This window comes from Condylura cristata, unplaced genomic scaffold, assembly GCF_000260355.1.
Source record: "Condylura cristata isolate star-nosed mole 26May11 unplaced genomic scaffold, ConCri1.0 scaffold00006, whole genome shotgun sequence".
NCBI lineage: Eukaryota > Metazoa > Chordata > Mammalia > Eulipotyphla > Talpidae > Condylura > Condylura cristata.
The window spans coordinates 32923191-32949390 of NW_004567107.1; the positions used below are offsets into that span (position 1 = coordinate 32923191).

At 38.9% G+C, this 26200-nt stretch overlaps 1 protein-coding gene across 3 annotated transcripts in view; it reads right to left on the bottom strand.

Annotated features, from left to right (window-relative positions):
* VPS13A (vacuolar protein sorting 13 homolog A (S. cerevisiae)) overlaps nucleotides 1–9077 on the bottom strand; it is a 159579-nt gene extending 150502 nt beyond the window's left edge. For all 3 annotated transcript variants that reach the window (XM_004677556.2, XM_004677558.2, XM_004677559.2), the window contains exon 1: nucleotides 8839–9077. In XM_004677556.2, coding sequence (XP_004677613.1) covers nucleotides 8839–8938 — 100 coding nt within the window. In that variant the 5' untranslated portion in view covers nucleotides 8939–9077. The remainder of the gene's footprint in view (nucleotides 1–8838) is intronic.
* Nucleotides 9078–26200: the final 17123 nt, after the last annotated feature.

The following is a 26200-nucleotide window of genomic DNA, read 5'->3' on the forward strand; positions in this document are numbered from 1 at the left end:
AAATGTTACATCACATAAAAGGTTCAATTCAAACCAAAAAAAAAAAAAAAGTTAAAGCAAGTTATATATAAAGTAGAAAAAAAGATGAAAATATGAGCAATAAATCCAATCTCCTAATATGTCAATAATCACTAAGTCAAATGTGAAAGGTTTGAATATATCAATTAAAAGATAGCAACTTGACAGAATAAATAACAAAACCCAACCATAAGGTGTCTATAAGAAATCTATTTTAAATATAAAGACAAAGATAAGCTAAAAGTAAAGGAACGCAGTAACATTTATAAACATTTCATCCAAAGACAGACTGTCATGCATGACATTGGTGCTCACCACCCAACAAGCACAGAAGCTGATTACTATGACACCAAATTTTGAATAAACCTTACTGCAAATCAAATAGCAAGGAGGCAGAAGAAAAACTCCAATCTGCCTCCACAGCTAAGAAAGGGAATAAGTTTATAAAGATTTGGGGACTGAGGTTAAGAACAAAGGAGTTCAAATACATTGGCTAAAAAGTAGATCGGGGTAAAGGACTGTAGGTTTGGCCTAAGTTCAAAGATCGAATGCAGGGCAATCCGTACAGAATAAGTATTAAGAGGCTCTTTTCAGATAAAGGGAGTTTTGAATTTCTGTTGGTGGGCTCCTTTCACCTGAGTAGCCCCTCTTCCTCTGCATTTGCAGCCTTATGGGATTCAAAGAAAAGCTGCTTTTACATTGCAGGTACTATGTCTGTGAAAATAAGTCTCAAAGTGAAGGTTAGATTATTTGTAGTGTTTAGGGTCTGAGAGCAATTTAACCATTTAATTTTGGTTATATGAATACATATTCTTCTCAGTCTCACATGGATCACTCATCAAAACAGGCCATATTGGGTCATTAAACACACCTTACAAATTTAATGAACTATAAGTCACAAAAGTCTATTCTCAGATCATAACGAAACTACACATCAATAACCTGGAAAAACCTGGAAAATGCCAAATTATCTGAAAACTAAGAGCTATTTCTAAATAACACATGGTAAAAGAAATATCAAGATATTTAAAAGATTGTGAAACAAGTAAAACATCAAAATTTGTGAGATACCGTGAAACAGAGAAAGGGGAAATATAACTGAAGATATGTATTTTAAAAAATAAATCTAAAATCAATAATCTGAACATGCCCACAAACCAAGGCAGAGAAAATCACATCAAGAAAATTTGTCCCTAAGGACATCTAGGAAACAGCTTCCTATCTTCAACATTGCCTTATCAACTTACCATCACAGAATGTCTGATTACCCATGCACAAATATTACAAAAGTCTACACCTTATAGGCTGGGTTCTTCAACCACCATCTTTTGTTTTTTTTTATAAAGATTTATTTGTTCATACAGAACTGGGGTACAGGCCAGAGGCTCAGGGGCGGCGAGAGGCTTCACCAGAGACAGAGTGGGGAGCAGAACAGGCAGATCGATGAAGTACACTGCTAAGGGGAGCAGCGGGCGGGTCAGGAGAGGTCTGCCACGCCATGTGGTCACCTCCGGGACAGGCGGGAATCGAACTCATGTGGAAGTGGTTTAGCTTCTCACTGCTGGGCTTTAACCCGCTGGCCACCAGGGAGGGCCCTCAACCACCATCTTTAACTAACTCTTGAGTTCCAATCACCTTGATTAATGAGATTTCAACCAACACAACAGAAAGCACGCTATGACTAACACCCTTGGCCTGTAATTCTAAATCAAGATTGTCACAGTAGGACTGAGCAGCCTTGCTCAATCTACAGAAATAATCACAGAGCATAAAACAGAATAACAAACCAGAAATATACCACAAATGATAGATGAAAACAAAACCTTATGGAAAATTCCTAATGCAACTGAAATAACCAAATTATTGAAGAAGACTTCAGAATGACAACCCTAGGAAAAGGGGAAGTTCCAGGTTCCCTGCCCCACCCAGGAGGGTGGAGCTGAGCAGAGAAAAGGGAGAGAAGAGAAGAAATCGGGAGAGGAGAAAAAAAGGAAGCTGGATGGAGAACAAGAAAGAGACCTGAGGAAGCCACATAGAGCAGCAAGCATGTCATGAAGAAACCATGCTTGTTTCCTGGCCCTGGACTGGTTAAGGCAGATGTGGGTGAGATGATTGTAGGGAGGTGACTATGGCAGTTGTTTATATTGATTTTGATGTTGCTCTTTTCCACCCAGATTTGTCTGGCCATTTCTGACCCTTTTCCATGGGTCCCGGCCAGAAGCTGCTTTAGTCTTGTGGCAGCTTTCAGGCCTTGAATTGGGCCAATCCATTTTGGGTTGACTTTTACCCACGAAGGCATGACTAGCTTCAGGTGTTTGATTTAGACATATTCTTTGCCTTCTGTATTGTATATTCACTGTATTAAAGTCCCTTTTCATTAAAGTTTTATATGTTTTGTCTTGATGCAGGAGGCAGAATCCACTTTGAGCAGGCAGGTTTGGGGCTTCTGGGGTGTCCCTCTCTCCCTGTCCTGTAACACGTGGACTTAACTGAAATTAGGAACATAATGAATAAAGTGAAAAATAAAAACAGGAAAATAGAGGAAAACATCTGGACATAATAAAAATATATATATATAAACCCAGAGCAATGGTGAAATACTTAAAAATTTTTCCCTCTGAAGTCATAACACAAGACAAGATGCATATCCTCAACCACTATTATCCAACAGAATATTGGAAATCCTAACTAAAGCTATTAGTAAGAAAAAGCAACAAAAGGAATCCAAACTGGAAAAGTAGCAGTAAACCTATCACTATTTGCAGATGACATAGTATATATAGAAAACCCTAAAGATGCTACTAAAAAAAAAATTGTAAGAGACAATAAATCAGTACAGTAAAATAGTATACTATAAATGTGCAAAGGTTATGTTATCCTTTCTTATGCAAACAGTAAGAAATCAAGAAAACAATCCCAGTTACAATCACATTAAATACAATTAAGTACCTAAGGAGTAAACTTAAAAAAAGTCAAAGATTTGTGCAAAAAAAACTATAAGACAAAAAGACATGGAAAGTTATTCACTGCTCAATGATTAGCAGTATTACATTAATAAAATGTCGATCTTGGGCCCTCCCTGGAGGCGTAGCGGGTTAAAGCACAGCACTAAGAAGCTAAAACCCCTTCAGCATGAGTTCCATCCCCACCCCAGAGGTGACCCACATGGCGCCACAGACCTCTCCTGACCCAAACACTGCTACCCTCAGCAAGTGTACTTTGTCAATCGACCTGTTCTGCTCCCCACTGTCTCTAGTGAATGCTCTCACTGCCCCTGCACCTCTGGCCTGTACCCCAGTTCTGTATGTATAAATACATCTTTAAAAAATAGGTAGATCCAAATAGATACTTCTTCAAAGAAGACATGCAGATGGTCAACAGGCACATTTAAAAAGGCTCATCATCATTCATCATGAGGAAAATACAAATCAAAACCACAATGAAACCATGCTACACACCTGTAAGAATGGTCCATATAAAAAAGATCAGAAACAATGGCTCTCCCTGGTGGCGCAGCGGGTTAAAGCACAGCATTAAGAAGCTAAAAGCCACTTCTGCGTGAGTTCGATTCCCGCCTGCCCCGGAGGTGACCACATGGCGTGGCAGACCTCTCCTGACCCACCCGCTGCTCCCCTCAGCAGTGTACTTCGTCAATCTGCCTGTTCTGCTCCCCACTCTGTCTCTGGTGAAGCCTCTCGCCGCCCCTGAGCCTCTGGCCTGTACCCCAGTTCTGTATGTACAAATAAATAAATCTTTAAAAAAAAAAAAAAGATCAGAAACAAATGTTAGTGAAGATGTATATGGAAAAACAGTATGGAAGTTTCCCAGAACATTAAAAAAACAAACAAACAAACAAAAAAAACAGCTATGATTCATCAATTCCACTCCAAGGTGTCAATCCAGAGAAGGCAAAAATATTAACTTGAAAGGATATACACATTCGCAGTAGATATACACATGCGCGTGTGCACACAAACACACACGCATAATAGCCAAGATATAGAAATAGTGTAAATGCCCAAACCATTGGGTGTAAGACTTCAGGGATATCTTTGATGAGTGAATTAGGAAGATGTAGTATGTACACATAATGGAGTATTTCTCAGCTATCAAGAGAGATAAATTCATGCTATTTGTAACATGGATGCAATGGGAGCTTATTATGCAAAGCAAAGTAAGTCAGAAGGAGAAGGACAAATACCAGATGGTATCACTTATATTATAGGGAACTGAAATAAAGGGTAAAATAAAATCACACTAAAACAAATGTTAGAATTCAGATTGTAAAACTGAGGCTACCAGAGGGGGAGGAGAAGACAAAATGGGGAGGGAGTACAATGGACTATGGTGGAGGATTTCTGGTGCCTTGATGGTTGGTGTGATGTGGTAACATACACCTGAAAGGTGTAATTCTATGCCTCTAAATCATACACAACATTGTCAACAAATGTTACCTCAATTAAGAAAAAAAGCTAAGGTACAGATAAAAAATAAACCTTTGAAATCTGACAGCAAAACTGATTTTACCAAGTGGGGGGTAGGGGGAAAGGGAGTTGGGATCAAAGGGGAGAGAGGGTTCAATGGACTATGGTGGAGGTTTCAAGGGCCTTAGTGATAGGTATGGTGTGAGCATATCTTCGTAGAGGTGTGAAACTATACCCCGATTGTACAGTGTTGTAAATCAGTATTATCTCAATAAACATGTTTCAAAATCAATAATCTAAGCCTTCACCTTAGAAATCTAATTAAGAAAAAGCAAGTTAAATCCTAAGTAATAAGAATTAGAACTGAAATCAATAAAATTCAATACTGAAAAATAAAGAGAAACATCAATGAAAACAAAAGATGGTTTTGAAAGAGCAATAAACTTGGTAACTCTCAAGGCCATATGAACTAAGGAAGAGACAAATTACTAATATCAGAAAGGAAAGGAAAGGCCATCATACCACTGTAATAATTGACATTTACAATATAAAAAAGATTAACATACCCACAAATGTTACAATTTAAAGTAATAATTCTTTGAAAGATAAATTCTATCAATACTCACAAAAAAGTAATCTGAATAGGCCTGCATCTATTAATTTTAAAGACATTAAATCAATAATTATCTTTTAATACTAAAAGAATAGTGCTCAGATGATTTTACTAAAGTTCTACCAACCACTTAAGGACAAATGATACTAATGCTTTATAATTTCTCCAGAAAATGGAAGCAGAAAGACTACCTAGCTCATGTAAAGTCAGCATAATTCTGACAGCAAAATCAGAGAACAACCCTGTAATAAAAACTACAGATCACTCTCTTTGATAAACATAAATACAAAAATTCTCAGAAAAATTAATCAAATATAAAAATTATATACCATGACCAAGTAGAATTCATTCCAGATGTAAATGCTTGTTCAACATTCAAAAGCCAATTAATATAATTCATTACATCAACAGGCTAAGAAAAATCCTTATCAACAGAGTCAACAAAATCATTTTACAAAACCCAACACATACCTAAATAAAAAAAAAATCAGGAAAAAGTATGCATTTAAAAAGCAACAGAATACTGAATGCCTCTATGGATAGGGGGCAAGGATTGGCTGGAATCAAGAAGAAATTTCTGGGTTGATCCCATTCTGTATCTTGACAGGATTTATGTTACACATGTATATATTTGTACACAAACTTCAGAGTACCCTCAAGATTTGTGTATTTCCTTCTATATAATATATAAATATGAATACTGGATATATGGATAGGTATGGGGAAAAAATGTAGTTACATACTAATGAATAAATCAGTTTGTTTAGCCATTCATGTGTTCATAGATATTTGAGTTGTTTCCACCTAGATCATCAACACTAGACACAAAAATTAATGTAATGACTTGTTATGATGTGAAACCATAAAAATGCATAATAGCAATACCATATGACCCAGCAAAAGCACCATATTGATCTGAAGAATACAAAAGCATTATTATATGATCACAGCAGAATTATTTACAACAGCCACAACAAGTAATCAACCTAAATGTCCATTTACTAACAACTGGATAAAGTAATTGTTGTATATATACTCAATGGAGTACTGCTCATTTTAAAAAAAAAAAAAAGCTATCTTGCTTCCTGCAGCAACATCGATGGAACTTGAGGTGACTATGCTAAAGTGAAGTAAGTCAGAAAGTGAAACACAATTACTAAATGGTTTCTTTCCCTTGGGACTATAGATAACAGAAGAAATTAAAGTGTCAAAACACCAAAATTAACTCTTAACTTTGAAAACGGGTGGTTATCAGAATGGACGAAGGAGGTGATGTTAAATGTTTACATGGCACTAGAACCCTTACGGTGGGTGAATGAAGTATCATCACATATGGTGTGAAGCTATACTCCCTAAAGTACAGTTTTGTAAATAAATGGTGTATCTGTAAAATTTGTTTAAAGTTTTTTAAAAATTTAATAAGAGAGCCCTCCCTGGTGGCACAGCACTAACAAGCTAAATAAAGCCACTTCCACGAGAGTTCGAGCCCCGCCAGCCCGGGAGGTGATCCACATGGCCTGCCCGCTGCTCCCCTCAGCAGTGTACTTCCTTGATCTGCCTATTATGCTCCCACTCTGTCTCTGGTGAATCCTCTCACTGCCCCTGAACTCCAGCCTGTACCCCAGTTACAAATAAATAAATCTTTTTAAAAAATTTACTGAGACTAACCATCTGTGAATAAAATAGGAAAAACACCAATTTAAAATGAGTATAAGATCTGAACACATTTCACCAAGTTAAAATATACAAATAGCAAAGAAAATCATGAAGATACGCAACATCTTTCATCACCAAGAGTATGCGAATTCAAACCACAATATTTAACAAATGGTTGTTAGAAAGGCTTTTTAGTCTTCTCCATGAAAATACTAATGAGGGTTCAGAACAAACCCAACTCATGAAATGCTGATGCAATTACAAAATGCTATGACCACTGTGACAAGCAGTCCTGAAGTCTCTCATTATCTAACATACTACTTTTGCAACCCCACTATTCGGGTCTACCTAAGAGAAATAAAAATTCACTCACAAAAAGGCCTATAATAAATGTTTACAACAGCTCAATTTATGACCAATAAAAACTGAAATGCCCTTCATTCAGTGAACAGATAAACATTTATAGTACACCCATATAATAAACCACTACCCAAAAATACAGGCATGAAAAACTATTGGGACAACACATGGATGACCCTCAAATGCCATTTGTGTAGGTGAAAGGAGTGAAGTAAAAGAAATTAGGCCCCCAAAACTGAATACCATGCACTCTTTAAAAAGGCAAAACAACTTAGGGATTTAAGAACCAGTCAATGGTTACTAAAAGGGCGGAGGACTAGGAAAAATTACAAAGGGACTAATAGCGAAAACTTGGGGGCCCTGATGGAACTTTTCTAACTCTTTGTTGTGATGATTGGTACATGCCTTCTTGCAGTTTTTTTTTTTTTGTAAGGACTGTAATTCACGATTTTACTGTATGTAAATTTTATACAAATCCATTGATTTCCTACACATACCTCTCCCCTGAATGTATAGAAACTTCCACTACAACTCAAAGCATACGGAAAACACGACCTTCTTTTGAGGTAGGTGTTAACAAGTGTTATTATGTTCTCTTTCAGTGGGAAACAGCACAAACTAAACAAAATGCAAGTGTCTGGTATTAGTGAGATGCTCAATTAGCACGAGTATCTCCAGTTCCTGCAAACACTCTACCAAGGCACTAGATACCAACAGAACAAGCAAAAGTATCAAACTAAATTGCCAATTAACACTTTCATACACACACACACTTAACAAAAAACTAACCCTCACTTTGGCCAGGGAAGATTTGTTTCATTGAGAAAAAGACTAATTTCTAACCGGTGTTTCCAATTTAAGTATTTAACAAACAGGTGGAAGCACTAAAAAAAATGAGGCTCAAAAAAAAAGCTACACCAGAGTAAGCGCGCACAGAGTATGGCTTCTGTCAGCATCTAAGCAACCTTGAAGTGCACGTTCCTCCCAGTCTTTGGCAGGACTGAGATGTCTGTTGCGCAGCGCACCAAGTTTCTTAAAATACTCAAGTCATTTGCACTGACCCATATTTCCGTGTTACACGCCCCTGAGTCAGGCTGTAAATTGAAATCACACATGCGACCGTTTGAATTAATGTGCACGCGAGTTTCCCATTTTATTCTCAGCGAATTCAGCCCAGCAGCCCAGAGTCCCGGAGGCTGGCACGGAAGGGGGAGACCAGAGAACCTCTGGGGTTAGCCACCGCAAGAGGCTGGCAGGGATGGGGTTGAGGAGTCGCGGCGAGGCGCTGAGGGGGTGGGGTGAGAGAAGAGGACATATTCGGTCCTAGCGACCGGCCCTCACGTGCAGGGCAGCGTGCGGCCGCGCCAGGGCTCCCCCCGACTCCGTCACAACCCCAGGAGGGGAAATGACCAGGCCCAGCACCAGCGCAGGTGCGTCTCGTCGCCCCCCGCGCCCAGCACCGCTGAGCAGACCACACGGGGCGGAACAGGGCACCTGGTCGGAATCTGAACTCCAGCACCTTAGCGCCCACTGCGGAGCCCAGCTCGAAACAAGGGGGGCTTTACACCCCGCACCCACGACCCCTTCCACTCCTGCCCCGAAATTTAAACTCGCCGGCAGCAGCCCCAGAACTGCCGAGAGTTTTACGTAATTTGACCCCGAAAAAAGCAGCGGCAGGTGGCGGCTCCGGGCGTACACGGAGCCCGAGGCCCTAAGAAGGCAAGGCCCGGACGGGAACTAGAGAGGGGGACAGCGCGGTCTCGTTACCTCCCCAGATGCCCAGAGAGAGCTGGGACTTGTCCAGGTTCACCACATAGTCCCCCAAGAACCGGTTCAACACGTCCACGACCACCGACTCGAACACCATTTTTCTCCGCCGCGGTGGACTTGGCGGCCGCTCCCCGAGCTCCTTCTTCCTTCGTTTTCCCTGCCTCGCCCTTCCCTCGAGACCGCTCGGTTCACCGGCTCCGAGGAGGCTGTGACTGGCGCGCCACCGGTGCCGGACGCGCAGCCCCACCGCGAGCCACGCGTGCGCAGCCCGGGTGGAGGGTGGAGGCGGAGCACCGCGCCGATTAGGGCGCGACGGCCGGGAGCGAACAAGGGCGGCTGCGCGGCCCCCACCCCCACGCCGCTCTTCTTCTAGTCGGCCCCGCCTCCTACCCCATCGCCTGGCAACGGGATGTGCCGGGAGCCGCCAGATTTTTTCCGACCACGCCCCCACCCGCCATCCAGTGTGCTGACTGGTGCCGGGGTTGGGGCGGACGCTGCCTGGGCGCGGCAGTTACGCCCAACCAGGAACGCCACTCCAACCGAGAAGACAATCACGCCACGCGAGTCCTGTGCCTGCGTGGGGCGTGGGCGGATTCCATCCCTTCTGCAGTTGGGAGTGAAGCGTCGGGAGGGCTGTCGCAGGAAGCAGCTTCCTACATTATTAAGGGTTTCTAGGCATTGTCAGATTTGTGGGTCTTGCTGGCTGGGTGTAACTGACCGGCTGTAACTGACAGGTCCGGCCAGCAAGCGCTGGGCGAGTGCTCAACTACTTGCGGGTGCAGCGACTTCACTTTCCCGGCTGCACAACCTGCAGGGGAAATAAATAGTAAACTAGGGATTGCAGTCCCACGATCCCCCTTTCCTGCAGTTGAGGCTATACCCTTTTTACTTGGCCTAGTTATATACACGAAACGATCTTTCATCCCCAGTTGTCTGTCCCTTCATGTTCAGTCAGTGAACTGATCCGGAAACTGCTGAGCGCTCTATGAGGAATACTGCAAGCTTTCAACCTCCCCTAATCGAACGTCTAACCTAAAATAAATACATAAAAACTGCAGCTCTTTCCCCTCCCCGCCCCCCACCCCCACCCCTGTTTGGTCTTATGTAGAAATAGGTCCAAAGGTCTGACTTCACGGAAACACTGGATGTGAAATTTGGAGAACTGTAATTACCTTCTAAAGGATCTAGGACGTAGGGGTGTATTCTCAACTTTTTCTCTTTGCAAGGCAAATAATGTCTTTCTGCTAGTTCTTGTATCATTTTAAAGTATAATAATTTTCGTTCATAGTCACACAAATTTTGTAAGGTTTATGAACTTGATTCTTCGAACAGAATGCCTGGCAAAAACTGTAAAATCTTATTTTGCATGAGTTTAAAAGTTACTTTCATTTAATTGCAAATTTGAAGGAGCTTTACTAGGTCACCAATTCAGTGACTTTCTCTTAGAGATAGTGAAACCAAAATATTAAGGGTTTTCCAAGGTCATGTAAATAATGTTCTACAGAAATAGAGCTGGAGCCTGTATGTCTGACTGACTCCACTCCATCATCCTACCAGATTTTATTGCATTTGGCTAGACATGGATATCTACCACAGAGTACCTGTATGCCTAACATACCCAGAAAAGGAGAAAACCTCATAGAATGAGGTATTTTGCTATTGCATTGTTATTAATAAGAATCAAATATACAGTAGTTACAAAGTCCCACTGTTCACTATATATTTAATATAAAAGAACTCACTCCAAAAAAAAAAAAAAGTAGCAATTTGCAAACATTTCACACTAGTTTCCTCACATCCAAGATTCCTGTGGATTGGAGAAGGGAGAATGTACTGTTGACAAATTAGCCTTACATGCATTCAAAGTCTAAAGATACCAATGAAAAGATATTCTAAATATGTAAGAGGCATATTGTAACTGAATTCTTATCTAGTGTTGGGTGCTATACCATGAATATGTTTCCCAATTACTATTTTATGTTCAGTCCTAGTGTTGTTACTCCATCTCAGGAAGTTTGTAAGCAAAAGATTAATGTTATCTCATAATGAGTAAGTATACTCATTAAGCTAGCTATCTCCTGGACCTTGAAAACTAAGTCCAAGAACTACCAAAAATTGTCCATGCTTTAAATTTGAGAATGTCAGTGTAAGGTGTTTTTTCCTAAATGATAACATAAATGCTGCACTTCACTGAATGATCAAGTTAAAAAAAAAAGAAAGAAAGCTTTCAACTGACCCTAAACTGCAAGGTTAACCAATTTTACAATAATCTCTATTCTGCAAGTAAGATTTTATGTCTTATGTGTAATTTACTTGTCACTGCTTTCTATCTCTGAAATTCTGGCAGTCTAGCAGTAATCTTGAGGTTTTTTTCTGCTAATATTAATCCCTCTGTCCACAAGTAAATATCATTGATATGATGCTTCTCCTTTTCACTTTCCTTAATAATGAAGCCAATGAACCATACCACTTTCCATACCATAAAGATGGCCAGGAAAGAACAGGCTAGATGAACATAATACCAGATGATTTAACTGATACCCTCCCAAAGCTCTGTGCTATCTCAGCTAATGGTTTATAAATGATTTTAAATGAGAACAATAAAAAATTATTTGGCTGTATGTGATAAATTCCACATAAAGGAGAGGGAAGAGAACTGTAATGGAAGGGAGGCACAAGCAAAAGTTTGAGAAACAATCTTACTCAGGCAGTGCAGAGGAAAATGTAATTTGACACATATCTTTCTAAAAGGCTGAAAGCAGCCTGTAAACAAACTATGTAATTATATATATGCATATTCATATATACTAATATATATATATGTGTATATATATAATTATACATTCATATATATCTTTGATTTGGTACTTCCACTTCTATAGAGATTAAGCAAATAAATGTAAAAATTCAAAAAAGCTATCCCCATAAGAACATTTATTAAAATATTATTTACGATAGCAAAAAACTGGAAATAACTTAAATATCCATTAATAGGGAAGCTGGTTAAGTAAACACACCTACATATATACACATATATGCACACACACAATGGGATACTGTGCCGAACTTTAAAATAATGACAATCTATGACTTCCTATCCTATGGAATAAAGTCTGTAACTACTTTTGTGAGAAACAAGGGTACAGAATAATCTTTAAACAATTATGTAAATTGTGGGCCTATTTTGTTTTATTGATTTAATAAATTTTATTTTTCAAAATGTACAGTTGGTAGGACCTGTTTATGCTTCTTCAACAGCAACTGGTGTATCTCCACCCTTGGTATTTCCAGTGTAAATTACTCCTGCAAAGAATATTATATACAGAAAAAAATGTAGGAGTATGCTCATCAAAGATTAACAGTGCTTATCTCCAGATTGAGAGAATTTTGGTAATGTATGTTTTCTCTATTCTCAAGTGTATTTTTTTACAATGATGGGTCTTTTTCCAAAAAAACATTAAAGTTGTTTGTATAAAGTAAGATTACTACAAACTAAATATACCAATAGTTCTCCTAGCCACATTAATTTAAATGCATTTAGTTTAAAAAAAAAATAAGCTTTGGAGATTTCAGCAAAGGAAATTGAATTTTATTACATTTAACTATATGGTGTACACTGGAAACATTAAAAGAAAAAAGGTAAAACTTAATTTATTCCTCTAATCTAGTGAAGAGGAATATGTCAAAAATGTTATTACATTATGTAGTTTTATAGTGTTTTTATAATGTACTGGGCAAATCGCTTTTCAAGGAACAGAGAGCAAGGTCACAACCTTGGTATAGAAATGCATGTGAACTTTCAAAAGCTTGCCAGACTTGAACAGTCAAGTCATTTCCTAAAGAGGATATACAGACAGCATAGCTAAAAAAAAAAAAAAAAAAAGTGTAACACCAACTGCTGTTGAGAAGTGGAGCAACTGGATCATTCATACACCAGTATAGTATACTGCTGTGTCCTCAGTAACTATGTGAGCTCTTTAAAAAACAGAGTTTCCAGGCCCTCCCTGGTGGCGCAGCGGGTTAAAGCACTGCACTGGGAAGCTAAAGCCCCTTCCGCATGAGTTTGATTCCCACCTGCCCCGGAGGTGACCACATGGCGTGGCAGACCTCTCCTGGCCCGCCTGCTGCTCCCCTCAGCAGTGTACTTCATCATTCTGCCTGTTCTGCTCCCCACTCTGTCTCTGGTGAAGCCTCTTGCTGCCCCTGAGCCTCTGACCTGTACCCCAGTTCTGTATGCACAAATAAGTAAATCTTTTTTTTTTTTAAAAAAAGTGTTTCCATACATATTTGTTGAAAAATGAAAAATGTTGGTTATAAAGCCACCCTAACTCTCACAAGGCTGAACATTGTAGGGGTGGTGCTTGACTGACACACTCTGTAAAAAAAGGACAGATTAAAAGTAGAAAAATACAACTCAACACAAGGGGAAAAAATAACCCAGTCAAAGAAAATGGACAGAAGAGCTAAATAAAAGCTCTTTTCCAAAGAAAATATACAGATGGGTATGATTAGAAAACTTACACACACACACACACACACACACAAAACAGAACAAGTGTTAGTGAGGATGTGGAGAAAAGGAACTTTGTACACTGTTAGTGTCAGTTTCCCATGGAAAGCAATATGGAGATCTCTCAGAATAATAAAAATAGATGTACCATATTATCTAGCAATCTCTCTCCGATCCAAAGAATGCAAAACACTAATTTGAAGGAATATTTGCACTCCTATGTTCATTGCAGCATAATTTACAACAGCTAAATTATGGAAACAACCTAAATACCTAAATACCTGATGACAGACAAGTTGAATCCACGTATGTGTGTGTGTGTGAAATTTTGCAATTGGTTACAACATGGATGGGATTATGCTAAGTGAAGTAAATCAGAAATAGAAAGACAAATACCAAGTGATTTTACTCATATATGGGATATAGAAAAAGAAAATAAAGGAACAGACAAAACCAAACCAAAACAAATCCTAGAAATCTGAGGCTACCAATAGGGGAAGGAGAAGTGAAGAGTAGAGTATGGAGGGGCCCAATGGACCAAGTGGAGGACTACAGGTACCTTGGTGGTAGGTATGGTGTACATACCTAACATACATCTGAATTCGTACGAACCTGGGCCTCTGAATTATATATAGTGTTATCAACTGAAATTACTACAATTAAAAAAAGTAGAATTTAAAAACAAATACTCTGAAATCTAAAAAAATGTTAGACTTGAATGTATCGCAGTCCCACAAAAAAGTGGGGTTCCCTGAGAGTCAGTCAAATGAGGGTTATATACTCTTCTAAACTAGGGAAAACGGGGACCCTAGGATTTCAAAGGAAGGCAATTCATAGAAAAATGGGAAGAGTAAATGTTGGTAAACAAATGGTTGCCATGTTATGAAGAAACAGAGACAAGAGAGGACTTTGAAGAAAAAAGGCTTGCTAAGTCCACCTCCCATCCCCAGTTCAGCTGAGATTTATATTAGCTCCTATGAAAGCTTTCCCTGGAACAGGCATTTAAGTTGTTTTGTTCTGTTTTTAACAAGTCCTTGAGTTAGCTAGACACAAGATAACAGAGCCTGGTATGAAGACATTGGCTTTTTTTTTTTTTTAAGTGCCACTGATTTTTTTAACATTCAAAATTTCCCTGAATCTATTATTATAAGTCTGTTTACACTACATTAAAATTATCACTCGAAGTTCTTTTAGACTTTTAAGGGGAGGTAAAAGGAAAAAGTTCTTGAGTCTTCTGTTTCATATAAATAATCAGCCTAAAATAACCTTCCTGCCAAAAAGGCACATTTTGCTCCCCTACAACATACCTCTAGAGAAGTAAGTTAATTTACCAAGAAAGACTCACAGAGACAGAGGATTAACCAACCAAACAAACAAAAAACCCAAAAAGCAAAGCAGAAGTTGTGACTGTTTAGAAGTTGCAGTCCTTAGAGGAGAGGCAACAGATCTTGGCTGGGACCTACCACTGACGTGACTGGCAGGTGCAGAGAGGAAAGTGACACATGGAGAACACAAGACTCAAGACAGAGAACTATTGGCAGGACTGAGGTGAATTCAGGGAGGATGATCTAATCGCAAAAAATTAGTTCCCAAAAGGGTCCTTCGAAATCATAACTCAGATCATGTCACTTCTGGCCCCAAAGCTGCAAATGTGCTGCCAGTATCACCCCGGCCAGGCCACAGCCCTCAGGATGGCAGATAAAGCCCTGCACAATGGCCTGCCCCTCCCCGTACCCTTATCTAGAATGCTCTTTCCTTCGCATGTTTGACTTGACTCCACTTCCTCCGTTTTTGTTCCCCTGTTATCTTCTCAGTCTTTCCCTGAACACACTGGTTAAGAGTGATACCTGCCCTCTCCACCCCTCTGCACTGTCATCCTCATCCCTATTTTATTTAAATTCCTTTAGGGCACTTAAACCACTCTATTCTGTGTGATATAATGCAAGCTATTTGAGAAGAAAGGTTTCTAAAAATTTTTATTTTATTTTGCTCATTGTTTTACAGGCTAGACAATCAATATCTCTGGAAGGCAGAAAGGGATCCCTAGCAGGCATTGAATTATTTCCAATCCGCTCCAAACCCACCCTATTTTATCTTCCCCTCTGATACCAGAGCACACTCTACATAGCACATTCAGGTAGGCGGCTGGCTCCTAGGTAGGCCCTCCACACAGTGGTGCTAGACATGGCTAGAGGAGGAAAAGGGACTTGCTCCTTTGGGGCTTCTTGTCTACTTTCCTAGTGCGGCACCTCTGAAACCCTTCTTTACCCAGACAGTGGCGGATCCCCTACAGCACCTGAAACACTTGCATTTCTGCAACATTTACAAACTCAGTATTATCTCAACATACAGTGACAATAGAACCAATTGCATGGTCACCTTCTAACATTTGCCTCTGAGAACTCAAAGACACAGGCATTAGCCCAACATCCTCCCTCTAGAGAGGTCTGAGTTTCAGCTTTATGTGCCTCTTGCATGTTTCCAAATCTATTCCTTTTTCACTCAACCCTTGGGGATGTATCCTCTTCCTTCAATAACTACCTCTACCTAGGACTCTAACTTTCACTGCAATACTTACAATTTTACATCTAATTAATAGCTCTGCATGTGCCTCTTTCTATGAGGGAGCCAAGTCAAGACCTGCAGTTGATTCTGTTCCAAGGGAGATGTTTGGCTACAAGAAGAAAGTAGTATCTTCAAAAAGAATAAATGCCAAATGTGGGTGAGAAGAGAAGCCAGCTCAGCATCCAAGGGCAGATTAAGTATCAAGAGTGGCAGCAAATGCCAGTCTATAAATAGGTAATGAGCCCATGGGTCAAGGTCTCAGATAATCCAGGATAGGTCAGGGAATGAAGTGTGAGGTGGGTTAAGATGAAGGATGCAGAAGACAGGCTTCCCCTAGGCGGTATTGAGTCTTTTTAGTTGTCCTGTGGCATATGGGCAGTGGGGTGAGGCAGCTTGGAACAAGCTAAGTCCACTGATATCACCACCTCTCTTAGTGTGTTTCAGTTCAGGTTCCCATTTCTGAGTCAATCTGCATTTAGAGAGGCTTTGAAAGACCTCCCTGATATAACCCCTCTATCTATCTGAATTTGGGAATATTAACAACTCTCTCAATATCCTGCTTCTATTCTCTGTCCTTCCTCTGTGAACCACTGACAGGACTGAAGAGTATATGACTCTGTATGTGTGGGATTTTGGTGACTCTTCTCCAAAGCCTGAACTACTTCAATGTGTGGTTCTAGTGCTGGCCCTGCCACTCTGCTTTGCTAGCCACTTTATCTGTTAATGCAAATAAACTGAAACCTACAGGTAAAAGGCACTAATCAGGCTGGGGGTGGGCGGGAAGCCCAGACTTAGAAAAGCAAGAGAACCAGTGGTAAGACTGAGACAGGAGGTAATTTTGAACCATAACTAGGTCATCACAACTGAAAGGCATACATGAAATGGAAGTCATCAAGGTGGAATTTATAAGCCTTAGAAACTGTAGTAGAAGAGATAAGTAAGGTAATACCCACATTGTCATTCACGGTAAATTGTAAGTGAAAACAAGTCATTCGTTTTATAGCAGATGATGAGGAGTTCAGTATTTACTATGTTCTGTGAGAGTTAAAATCTAGAGGAAATTCTCTAGGACCCAGTATAATTTGTCTAGCAATAGCAAGAGGTTAAGAAATGAGCTTCCTGGGTCCTCCCTAGTGGCACAGCAGGTTAAAGCGCAGCACTGCAATCTAACTGCAGCCACTTCATTGTGAGTTTGATCCCCTGCCCAGGAGGTGATCCGCATGGTGAGGCAGAGCTATCCTTTCTCACCTGGTGCTCCCATCAGCAGTGTACTTCATCAGTCTACCTGTTCTGCTCCCCACTCTGTCTTTGATGAATCCTCTCACCGCGTCTGTACCCCAGTTCTATATGCTTAGTAAGTAAATAAATCTTTAAGAAAAAAAAAAGAAAAGAAATGAGGTTCCAATGAGAATCTAGGACAAAGATGGACATGTGAGAGTTATGTATACAGAACAACTATTGATATTCAGTGTGTGAATTACACTTAGGAGTGAAGAAATGTAGAGATAGAAAACCAAAGCCCAAGGATTTAACAGTAGAGGAACATTCTCATTTAGGGAAAAGCTGATTGAAATGAGCAAGGCCTAGTACAGAAGCCAGTGACCTGGAGTGGGTAACTCATAAATCCTCAAAGCATTAATAGGAAGAAGTGGTTGTCAATAATATCAAAATTGCAGCAATATCAAGCCAGACAAAAACAAAGAAAACACAACCGAATTTAGCTATTAGAATACTTGCAAGGACTTTAGATTTACCTACCTGGAAATATCTCGCCAAAATCATTAAAAAAGAATAGATTTTGATAACTAAAAGAGTTATTAGCAAATTTGAATGTACCATGTACCAGAGAGTGCTTTTATTTAGAAGATGAAGTTTATGTCAACAACTACAAGTACTTAAATTCACACAGTTAGTATTAAAATAGATTCATTTTTGGATTCATTAACTCAAATGTCCATATTATTTTTGTATTTTTGCAGTATATAAGCTCTTTTTGCTCTATATATGCTTTTATCTTCACACTATAACATTTTTGATAAGAATCTTAACTGATCCATAAATAAACCATTTACCTCCATAGTCTCTTGCTGCTTTAAGCATAGTTTGTCTTTGCAGTCTTTATTTAACAACTGCTTAACTGGAAATAAACTAATCTGTAAATAAGTACTTAATAAATTATATATAAAACTTTTTTGGTGTATAAATGTTGACAGCACATATTATTACTTGATAAGACAAAATATTATAAATATGTATACTTATACATGCTTTGAGGATATGTGAAAATACACCCCTTCACCCCTGTTCTGTATACAAGTGCCATGTAGAGATGTGATATGGAAGCTGTAATATGCTTAGATATTTTAATAAAAAAAAATCTTTATGTTATGTGGAGTTGGATTGTATAGAAAATATATACACACATTCATATGTATATGTATAATTCACATACAACACCACAAAATGGAGAATAGTTTAATAATACAAAAAGACACATTTCAGCTGCATATACTCAAGTAGTATTTTCATATAAAGTATTTCAACATTTATTATATATTAAGGAAAATATGATGTCTAAAATTTTTCAACATACACATCATGTAAAACCTTACTTTTCAGAGCACACATACAATATTCCCAGAATTTCCTCCTTAGAAGTAATCATGATGTTTCTCTCCTGCTAATAAAAGCAGTTTCATCAATTATCACATATATACTGTTCCTAGATTATACACTCTGTTTTTTATATCCAAGGACATTCTGAGTCAGAAGTACTAATTTGGTTTTGTGAACATTAAATTAGTTGAATCAGGCATCAGCTACTGATTCAAACAATTTCAGTTTTCTTTTAAAAGAAATTAAAAGAGCACCACCTAGTGGAATCTTTGACATAAAATCTTTCTAAATAAAGCAAATTTTTAAAATAATCTCTTTTTAAGTCATAGTGGTTATACTTCCAATTTTTAAGTATTTTCTAAATTAAATCTTAAACATATATCCAACTAAGATCAGTAATTCTGTCAACAATTAAAATAAATAATTCATTTATGACATTTTTAGCCACTTACTTCTAACCTTGGTTGTTTTTGCTCCCATTAGAGTATTATGCCATACTGAACATTGTCTTACTTTTCATGCAGATTCATTTCTTTTTAAAAATGACAATTGACTGTAATTTCCCATTATTGAATAGAAATTTCCCTACATTTCTTCTACCAGTATTGATTGTAACTGGATCAGTTCCTAAGTAAAGATTTAATGCTATTAATTGGTTCTGTCAAGCGTTTGAGCTGGTTTTTGAAGATGTTAAAAAAAAAATAACTGAGGTATATAATTACCATGTATCTTTTAGTGGCTATGCTATCCCCAGAATGAACTATATGACTTTTTCCTAATTGTATAAGATTCAGCATTATTTTCAGTAAAAAGGCAAACAGGGCCCTCCCTAGTGGTGCAGCGAGTTAAAGCACTGCACTAAGAAGCTAAAGCCACTTCCGCATGAGTTCGATTCCCGCCTGCCCCGGAGGTGACCCACATGGCGCGGCAGACCCCTCCTGACCCGCCCACTGCTCCCCTCAGCAGTGTACTTCGTCGATCTCCCTGTTCTGTTCCCCACCCTGTCTCTGGTGAATCCTCTCACCCTCTGCATCTCTGGCCTGTACCCCAGTTCTATATGAATAATTAAATAAATCTTTAGAAAAAAAAAAGGCAAATAGATGACGGCATCAAGTTGAAATTCTGTTGTCATCTCAGATAAGAGGTCCTGTAGACAGCTGTGAGCAGAAAGTGAAGTTTGTGTGTCTTTTCGATCCTGAAGACATCTTAAATTAATGCTTAAAAGTGGCCATGCATTCATATGAGTTAATGGGAACAGACGTCATACTTTGCTGCTGACTCCCCTTTTCACTAATTTTTTGGTAATCCTAGCTTCTTTTTTTTTTAAATAATTAATTATTTGTGGTAACACTGGTTGACATTACCATCTATGATTCTAAGGAATAGAGTCACACATCATCAAGTATACCCCACCACAGTCCACCCACCTCAGAGTACCCATAATCTTTTACCATATACCACTGGCTCCCTCCCCAGTTTGCCCCACCATATCCTCTTCTTGTTCTTGCTTTTGTTTATTCCCTTATTTCACTCATTCTTTATTTTTTCTTATAGCTTCATATTCCCTAAGTAATACTTCCTCACACTAATGTTTCTTTTCCAATATCCTCTAATAAAGAGCTGTTCCCTGACTACCTTATTAAAAATAGGATGCCTCCACTCCTTGTCATCATCTCCATTCTCTATTTTTCTTTATAGTACTTAACAAGAACTCTCATAATGTTTACTTTCTGTCTCCTTCTGTAATAATTTCAGTACAGGCTCATGATTTTATCCCTCTCTTTGTAGCTTGTCATTTAATGTTGGGTAGTTCTTACATTGTGGGTGGGGTGGTAGTCCCATCCTTTGTGCCACCTTTAATTGTGCGACTTGCTCAGGCCAATGAGATACTAGCAGCTGTGATGTAAGCATAGCTTGAAAAGCACTTGCACAATAATAGGGCTTCTCACTCCCTTATGGCCACTGCAGTGTGAACATGCCTAAGCTAGGTTACAAGAGGATGAGCAATACGTGGGCCAGTGCCAAGTCACCAGAATGGCCCCGATTGCTCCAGCTGACCTAGTTAAGCTACCTCTAAGTCTTATGCTTGGAAACCTCTAAAAATAATGATTGTTTTTAAGATGATTAATTTGGGGGTAGTTTATTAAATAGCAATAACTAATAGGTAGGCCCTGCCCTAGATACAATTCCCTTGAATGCAGGGAATTTATGTTTTTGTTGATTTCTACATCCTAGCACTGAGTACAGTGCCTGGCAAGTAAACATTTACTGAATTAAAATGGGGTCAGAGAAAGTAGTCCATGTACAGCCAAAATATTTTTTTTTTCCTATAGCCTATTTTTGCATAGGCATAGATTCAATTACATGGAAAGGAATGAATAGGCAACTTATTCAAAAGGCAAATCTCAAAGTATATTCCTGCTGTCAAACTTTCGATAAGTATTAATCTTCAAGGTCATGTATGTTACAAAATTTTTAAAGAACGACTGTTTTAAGTGCACAATAAAATACTAGAGCAACTCTAAATAAATGGAATATGACTGGCTCCCTTTTATGATCATTGAGTAGCCTAACAAAGAAATATAAGAAAATCAACCTACCTCCACAGAGAGCTGGGCTCAGGGCATGCCTTCTGACCAAGAATTACTTGGAACTAGCTTTAAAATGCACTTGAACGAATGAGTAAGCAAGACCCCAAAGTTCAGTTTGAGAGCATGGTAAAAAGCATGTATGGTTTGCATGGGAAATTTTTCCCCCTTAATTATGTTTATTGAGTTAACAATGATTTAAAACACATTATAGAATTTAGGGGTAGAAGTTCACTGCTCTAAAAATTACATTATCTTGGCGCAGCAGACCTCTCCTGACTTGCCCGCTGCTCCTTTCAGCAGTGTACTTCGTTGATCTGCCTGATCTGCTCCCTGCTCTATCTCTGGTGAATCCTCTCACCGCCCCTGCACCTCTGGCTTGTACCCCAGTTCTGTATGCAAAAATAAGAAAATCTTAAAAAATATATATACATTATCATACCATCAGTAAAGCTCTGGTAATCATCTACCATGGTGTATTAGTATCTTTTTGTCCTTCACCCCTTTATTTCTAGTAGTCAGTTCTGATTCAAGTCAGATACCAAGGACTTGTTTTGTTTTGTTTTGTCTATTCCTTTTTTTGTGTTTTTTTTTAATATTTATTTATTTATACATACAGAACTGGGTTACAGGTGAGAGGTGCAGGGGATTCACAAGAGACAGAGTGGGGAGCAGGACAGGCAGATGGACTGAAATATACTGCTGAGGGGAGCAGCGGGAAGGTCAGGAAAGGTCTGTCACACCATGTGGGTCACCCCCCTGGCTGGAGATAGAACTTGTGTTGCAGTGACCTCGATAGCTTCTTAGTGCTGTGCTTTAACCTGTTGCACCACCAGGAAGGACTAGATTGACTGAGATGACTCAGGCATTCTCAGTCAAATTATTTCTTTTGGTCTTCTGGGAAGAACTTCTCATTCAAAAATATTTAAGAGACTATTCTTTGGTGCTAGAATTTTCTATTCTTGAAAAAAGAAAAATATTCCCATAACTTGAATCTTCCTGGTGCTCATTTTAGTCCCTGGAACTGAATTTTTAATTATCTATTTCATTAGCCATCCTGGCTTCAAACTTTCATAATCACCTATGATCTAAACCTTGTGGGCATATTTCAGTGTATTGCTCCATCTGTAGCTGATTTCAGCACTCATCCTTTATTCATTCATTAAATATCTATAGCCCCCTACAATTACATGCAACTAACTACTCTAGGTGCTGAGTATACAAACCAAGGTCTGGTCTTAGGAAGCATTTTCATTCAATTTTATTATCTAGATTTTACTTAAAGGAGACAAGCAACTGACATACTAAAATAACATTTAGTATAGCATATCGTATAAATTGTATAATGTAGATTATTTATGCATTTCTAAATGTTAATACCAAAAAGGAATCAATAAAAATAAAATATGCTGTTAGAATTATGATGACTTTAATACATCTGTAGGGTAAGTGAATTAATCAGACACTGTGATGCCACTTAGCCTCTGTGGCTATTACCCTGGTTTGTCTGTGTTGATGCAGAAGGCGCTTGGGAGCATGGGCAAGCAGCATGCAGGCCTGATTGCAGACACCTGGAGTAGTGGTGTGGGCATGACTAAGTGTGCATTCCTGAGCCTAGAGGTCAGGGATTCAAGGATGGCTACAGGAGACAGCTATGACATGATGAGCAAAGTGACTACAAGAGAATGCCAGAGAGAGCCCAAAGAGTAAAATTTCATGGGGGTCATGTTTATTGCTGCTTTATTTACAATAGGAAAGACATAGAGTCATCCCAAATGCTCAAAAGTAGATGACAGAATTAAAAAGATGTCATATGGCCCTCCCTGGTGGCGCAGCGGGTTAAAGCACTGCACTGAGAAGCTAAAGCCACTTCCACATGAGTTCGATCCCCGCCTGCCCCGGAGGAGACCACATGGCGTGGCAGACCTCTCCTGACCCTCCTGCTGCTCCCCTCAGCAGTGTACTTCGTCGATCTGCCTGTTCTGCTCCCCACTCTGTCTCTGGTGAAGCCTCTCTCCACCCCTGAGCCTCTGGCCTGTACCCCAGTTCTGTATGCACAAATAAATAAATCTTTTAATAAAAAAAAAAGATGTGATACATATACACAATGCAATATTACATATTCACAATGCAATTAGTAATCAAAAAAGATAAACTCATGTCTTTTGCAGCAACATGGATGGAGCTGGAAGGGATCATGCTTAGTGAAATAAGGCAGAAAGAAAAGGAAAAATACTGGATGGTTTCACTCACAGCATAAAGGATCAGGGAGGGAAAAAAATAATAATGAACAACTATATACCAGAGACATTTTGTGGGGGTGGAGTGGGGAATGGGATCAAAAATGGAGGGTGGGGGAAGTGCACAGGACTATGGTAATGGCACATCGGTGATTTGGTGATGGGAAGTCCACGGGGATTACAGGTGAGATGAAAAAAGGCACAAAATAATGTAAAAACAAACTATCATAATAAATAAATACAAATGGGGGTCTGGAAGGCTTGATTGCCTCCCTGTCTGGTGTGCTTGTGTGACTGGTTCCTGGAGAGAGAATGGAAGCCTGAAAAATCCCCCCAGGGCTCAGGGACTCTCTTTTATCTGTCTTCCTGAGTCCATATTGAGATGACCTAGTGCTTACTGGCACTAAGCCATCTTAACTGATCTGGATATATCCTTCCTCATAACTTTCATTTAATGCCAAGTCAATCTGAGAAAGCTTGACCCCCATCAGTCTAAAAGAACTCTACTGAACTCAGTTTATTTTCTATTTTTACTAGAGTACAATTATATTAAAAGATAAAGTGTATCTATACCATACATACATATTTTCATACAAGAATGATATTTGAAACTTTGCTTTTCAATATTACTTAAGAAACTGGATAGTTCAACTGTAATTTTTCTACTCAGTTTTTAAGTTTCTATTTTTCCAGTTGATCTACTTAAAAGATTTACTTTCAGCATTTCAAAAACCTTTAAAAAAATCTATGCAAGCAATTAAAGAGCATTTATGGGATCAATGGAAATCATAGATATATTCAACTGTCCTTGTTTTAAATCAATGAACTAACATGGATCTATCACTAACAGCCATATGTAGACAAACTTATCTTGCTTAAAAGAACAAGTGACTTCTATTAGCTGTGATCTCAGAACCGCAAAAGTCAATAGTGATTTTTATCTTGAGATTGAGGTCGTAAGGATAGCAGGAGGCAGAACAACTGAAAGAGACTGTAAGGCAAGCCAGTGGGACCCCACAATCTAGTGTATCCTCTCACCACACCTGTACTCAGTTTTGTATTCATAAATAAATAAATCTTTAAAAAAAAAAAAAGAACATGACTGAACAGGAGTCCAAGGTAAAAGTTATAACAAAGCCTATAGAGCTTGAAAAACAGCCAAGCAACAAAAACAAAGCAAAAACCCAGAAGATACAAGATAGCAAAAGGATACAGATAAAGACAAGGTATGACAGTTGAATTAGGAGTAATGGAGCTAAGAAATAACTAAATTTAAAAAATACAATTGAAGGCCTCAACAACAGACAAACAGAAGCAATGAAGATAACCAGTGAGCTTGAAAGCACAATGTTGAACACACAAATGAATAACAAAGGGGAGAAAAAAGAACTAAAAAGTGAAAACAGGGCTTTCTCTGGTGGTGCAAGGGGTTAAAGGGCAGCACTGTGAAGCTGCCCACAGCACTTGGTGACCCTAGGTGATTCCAAGGAGCTGACCCACATTGTGTGGCAGAACTCTGCTGTCTTCCCTGCTGCTCCTCTCAGCAGTGCGTTTCAGTCAATCTGCCTATTCTGTTCCACACTGTCTTTGGTGAAACCTCTCATCCCTGACCCCACACAATGGATAACACAAATAGCCTCTTGGTGTGCTCACCTCAGCAGAACTCTTGAACAAATTAATAGAAGTAACATGTAAGACAATGGGAATGCCCCCCCCAAAAAAGACCCCCCCACCAATAAAGAAAGAAACAAAAACATAACAAAGTGGTAATAAGCGTGTTTATGTCTCAATAATCACCTTAGGGTAAATGGCCTCAATTCACCAATCAAAAGGTGCAAAGCAGCTGAATGAATTTCAAAACAAAATCCAACCTTCTGTTGTTTATAGAAACCGATTTTATTAACAAAGACAAGCAGTGACTTCAAGAGTTAAGGCTGGAAGATAGTCATACAAGCAAACGACAGTGAAAAACTCAGCACCAACTATATTTATAACAGATAAAATAGACTCCAATTAAAAAAAGATAATCTACAGAGACAAATGTCATATTATGAGTAAAGGACTAATTGAACAAGAAGAAATAACAGTCGTAACTATATATGAGCCAAGTAGTGGAATACCAACATATTACAATAGTTAATAGTAGAATTAAAGAATATTACAACACAGTCATGCTAATAAAATTTAATACCCTTACACAAATGGACAGATCAACAAAACAAAGAATGAACAAGAACACAATAAGCCTAAATGAGGAGCTGGACAAAACAAGTTTAACAGACATCTACAGAATGTTCCACCTCAAAATTTCTGAATATACCATTTTTTCCCAAGTGCACATGGAATATCTTCCAGATTTTCCCCACAAGAGATTGACCCGTGAGTTAATTGTGGGTATTACCACAAACACCAAAATTATCCCATGTGAAAATAAACTATAAGAAAAAAAGGAAAAATATGAAACTGTGGCTCCAAAAACCAAAATACTACTAAATAAAAGGGAAAAAATGATCTGAATGAAAATAAGGACACAAACTGCCAGAATCTATACCATGCACTGAATAGGACCACATTAAGAAGAAAAATAGCAAATGAACAGCCTAAGAGCACACTTCAAGCAACTTGAAAAAAAAGAACAAATGAGAGCCAAAGTTATTAGGAGGAAGGAGGTAGTAAAAAATAAAAATAAATAGAGGGACCTCCCTGGTGGCGCAGCGGGTTAAAGCACTGCACTGAGAAGCTAAAGCTGCTTCCGCATGAGTTCGATTCCCGCCTGCCCCAAAGGTGACCACATGGCGTGGCAGACCTCTCCTGACCAGCCCGCTGCTCCCCACAGCAGT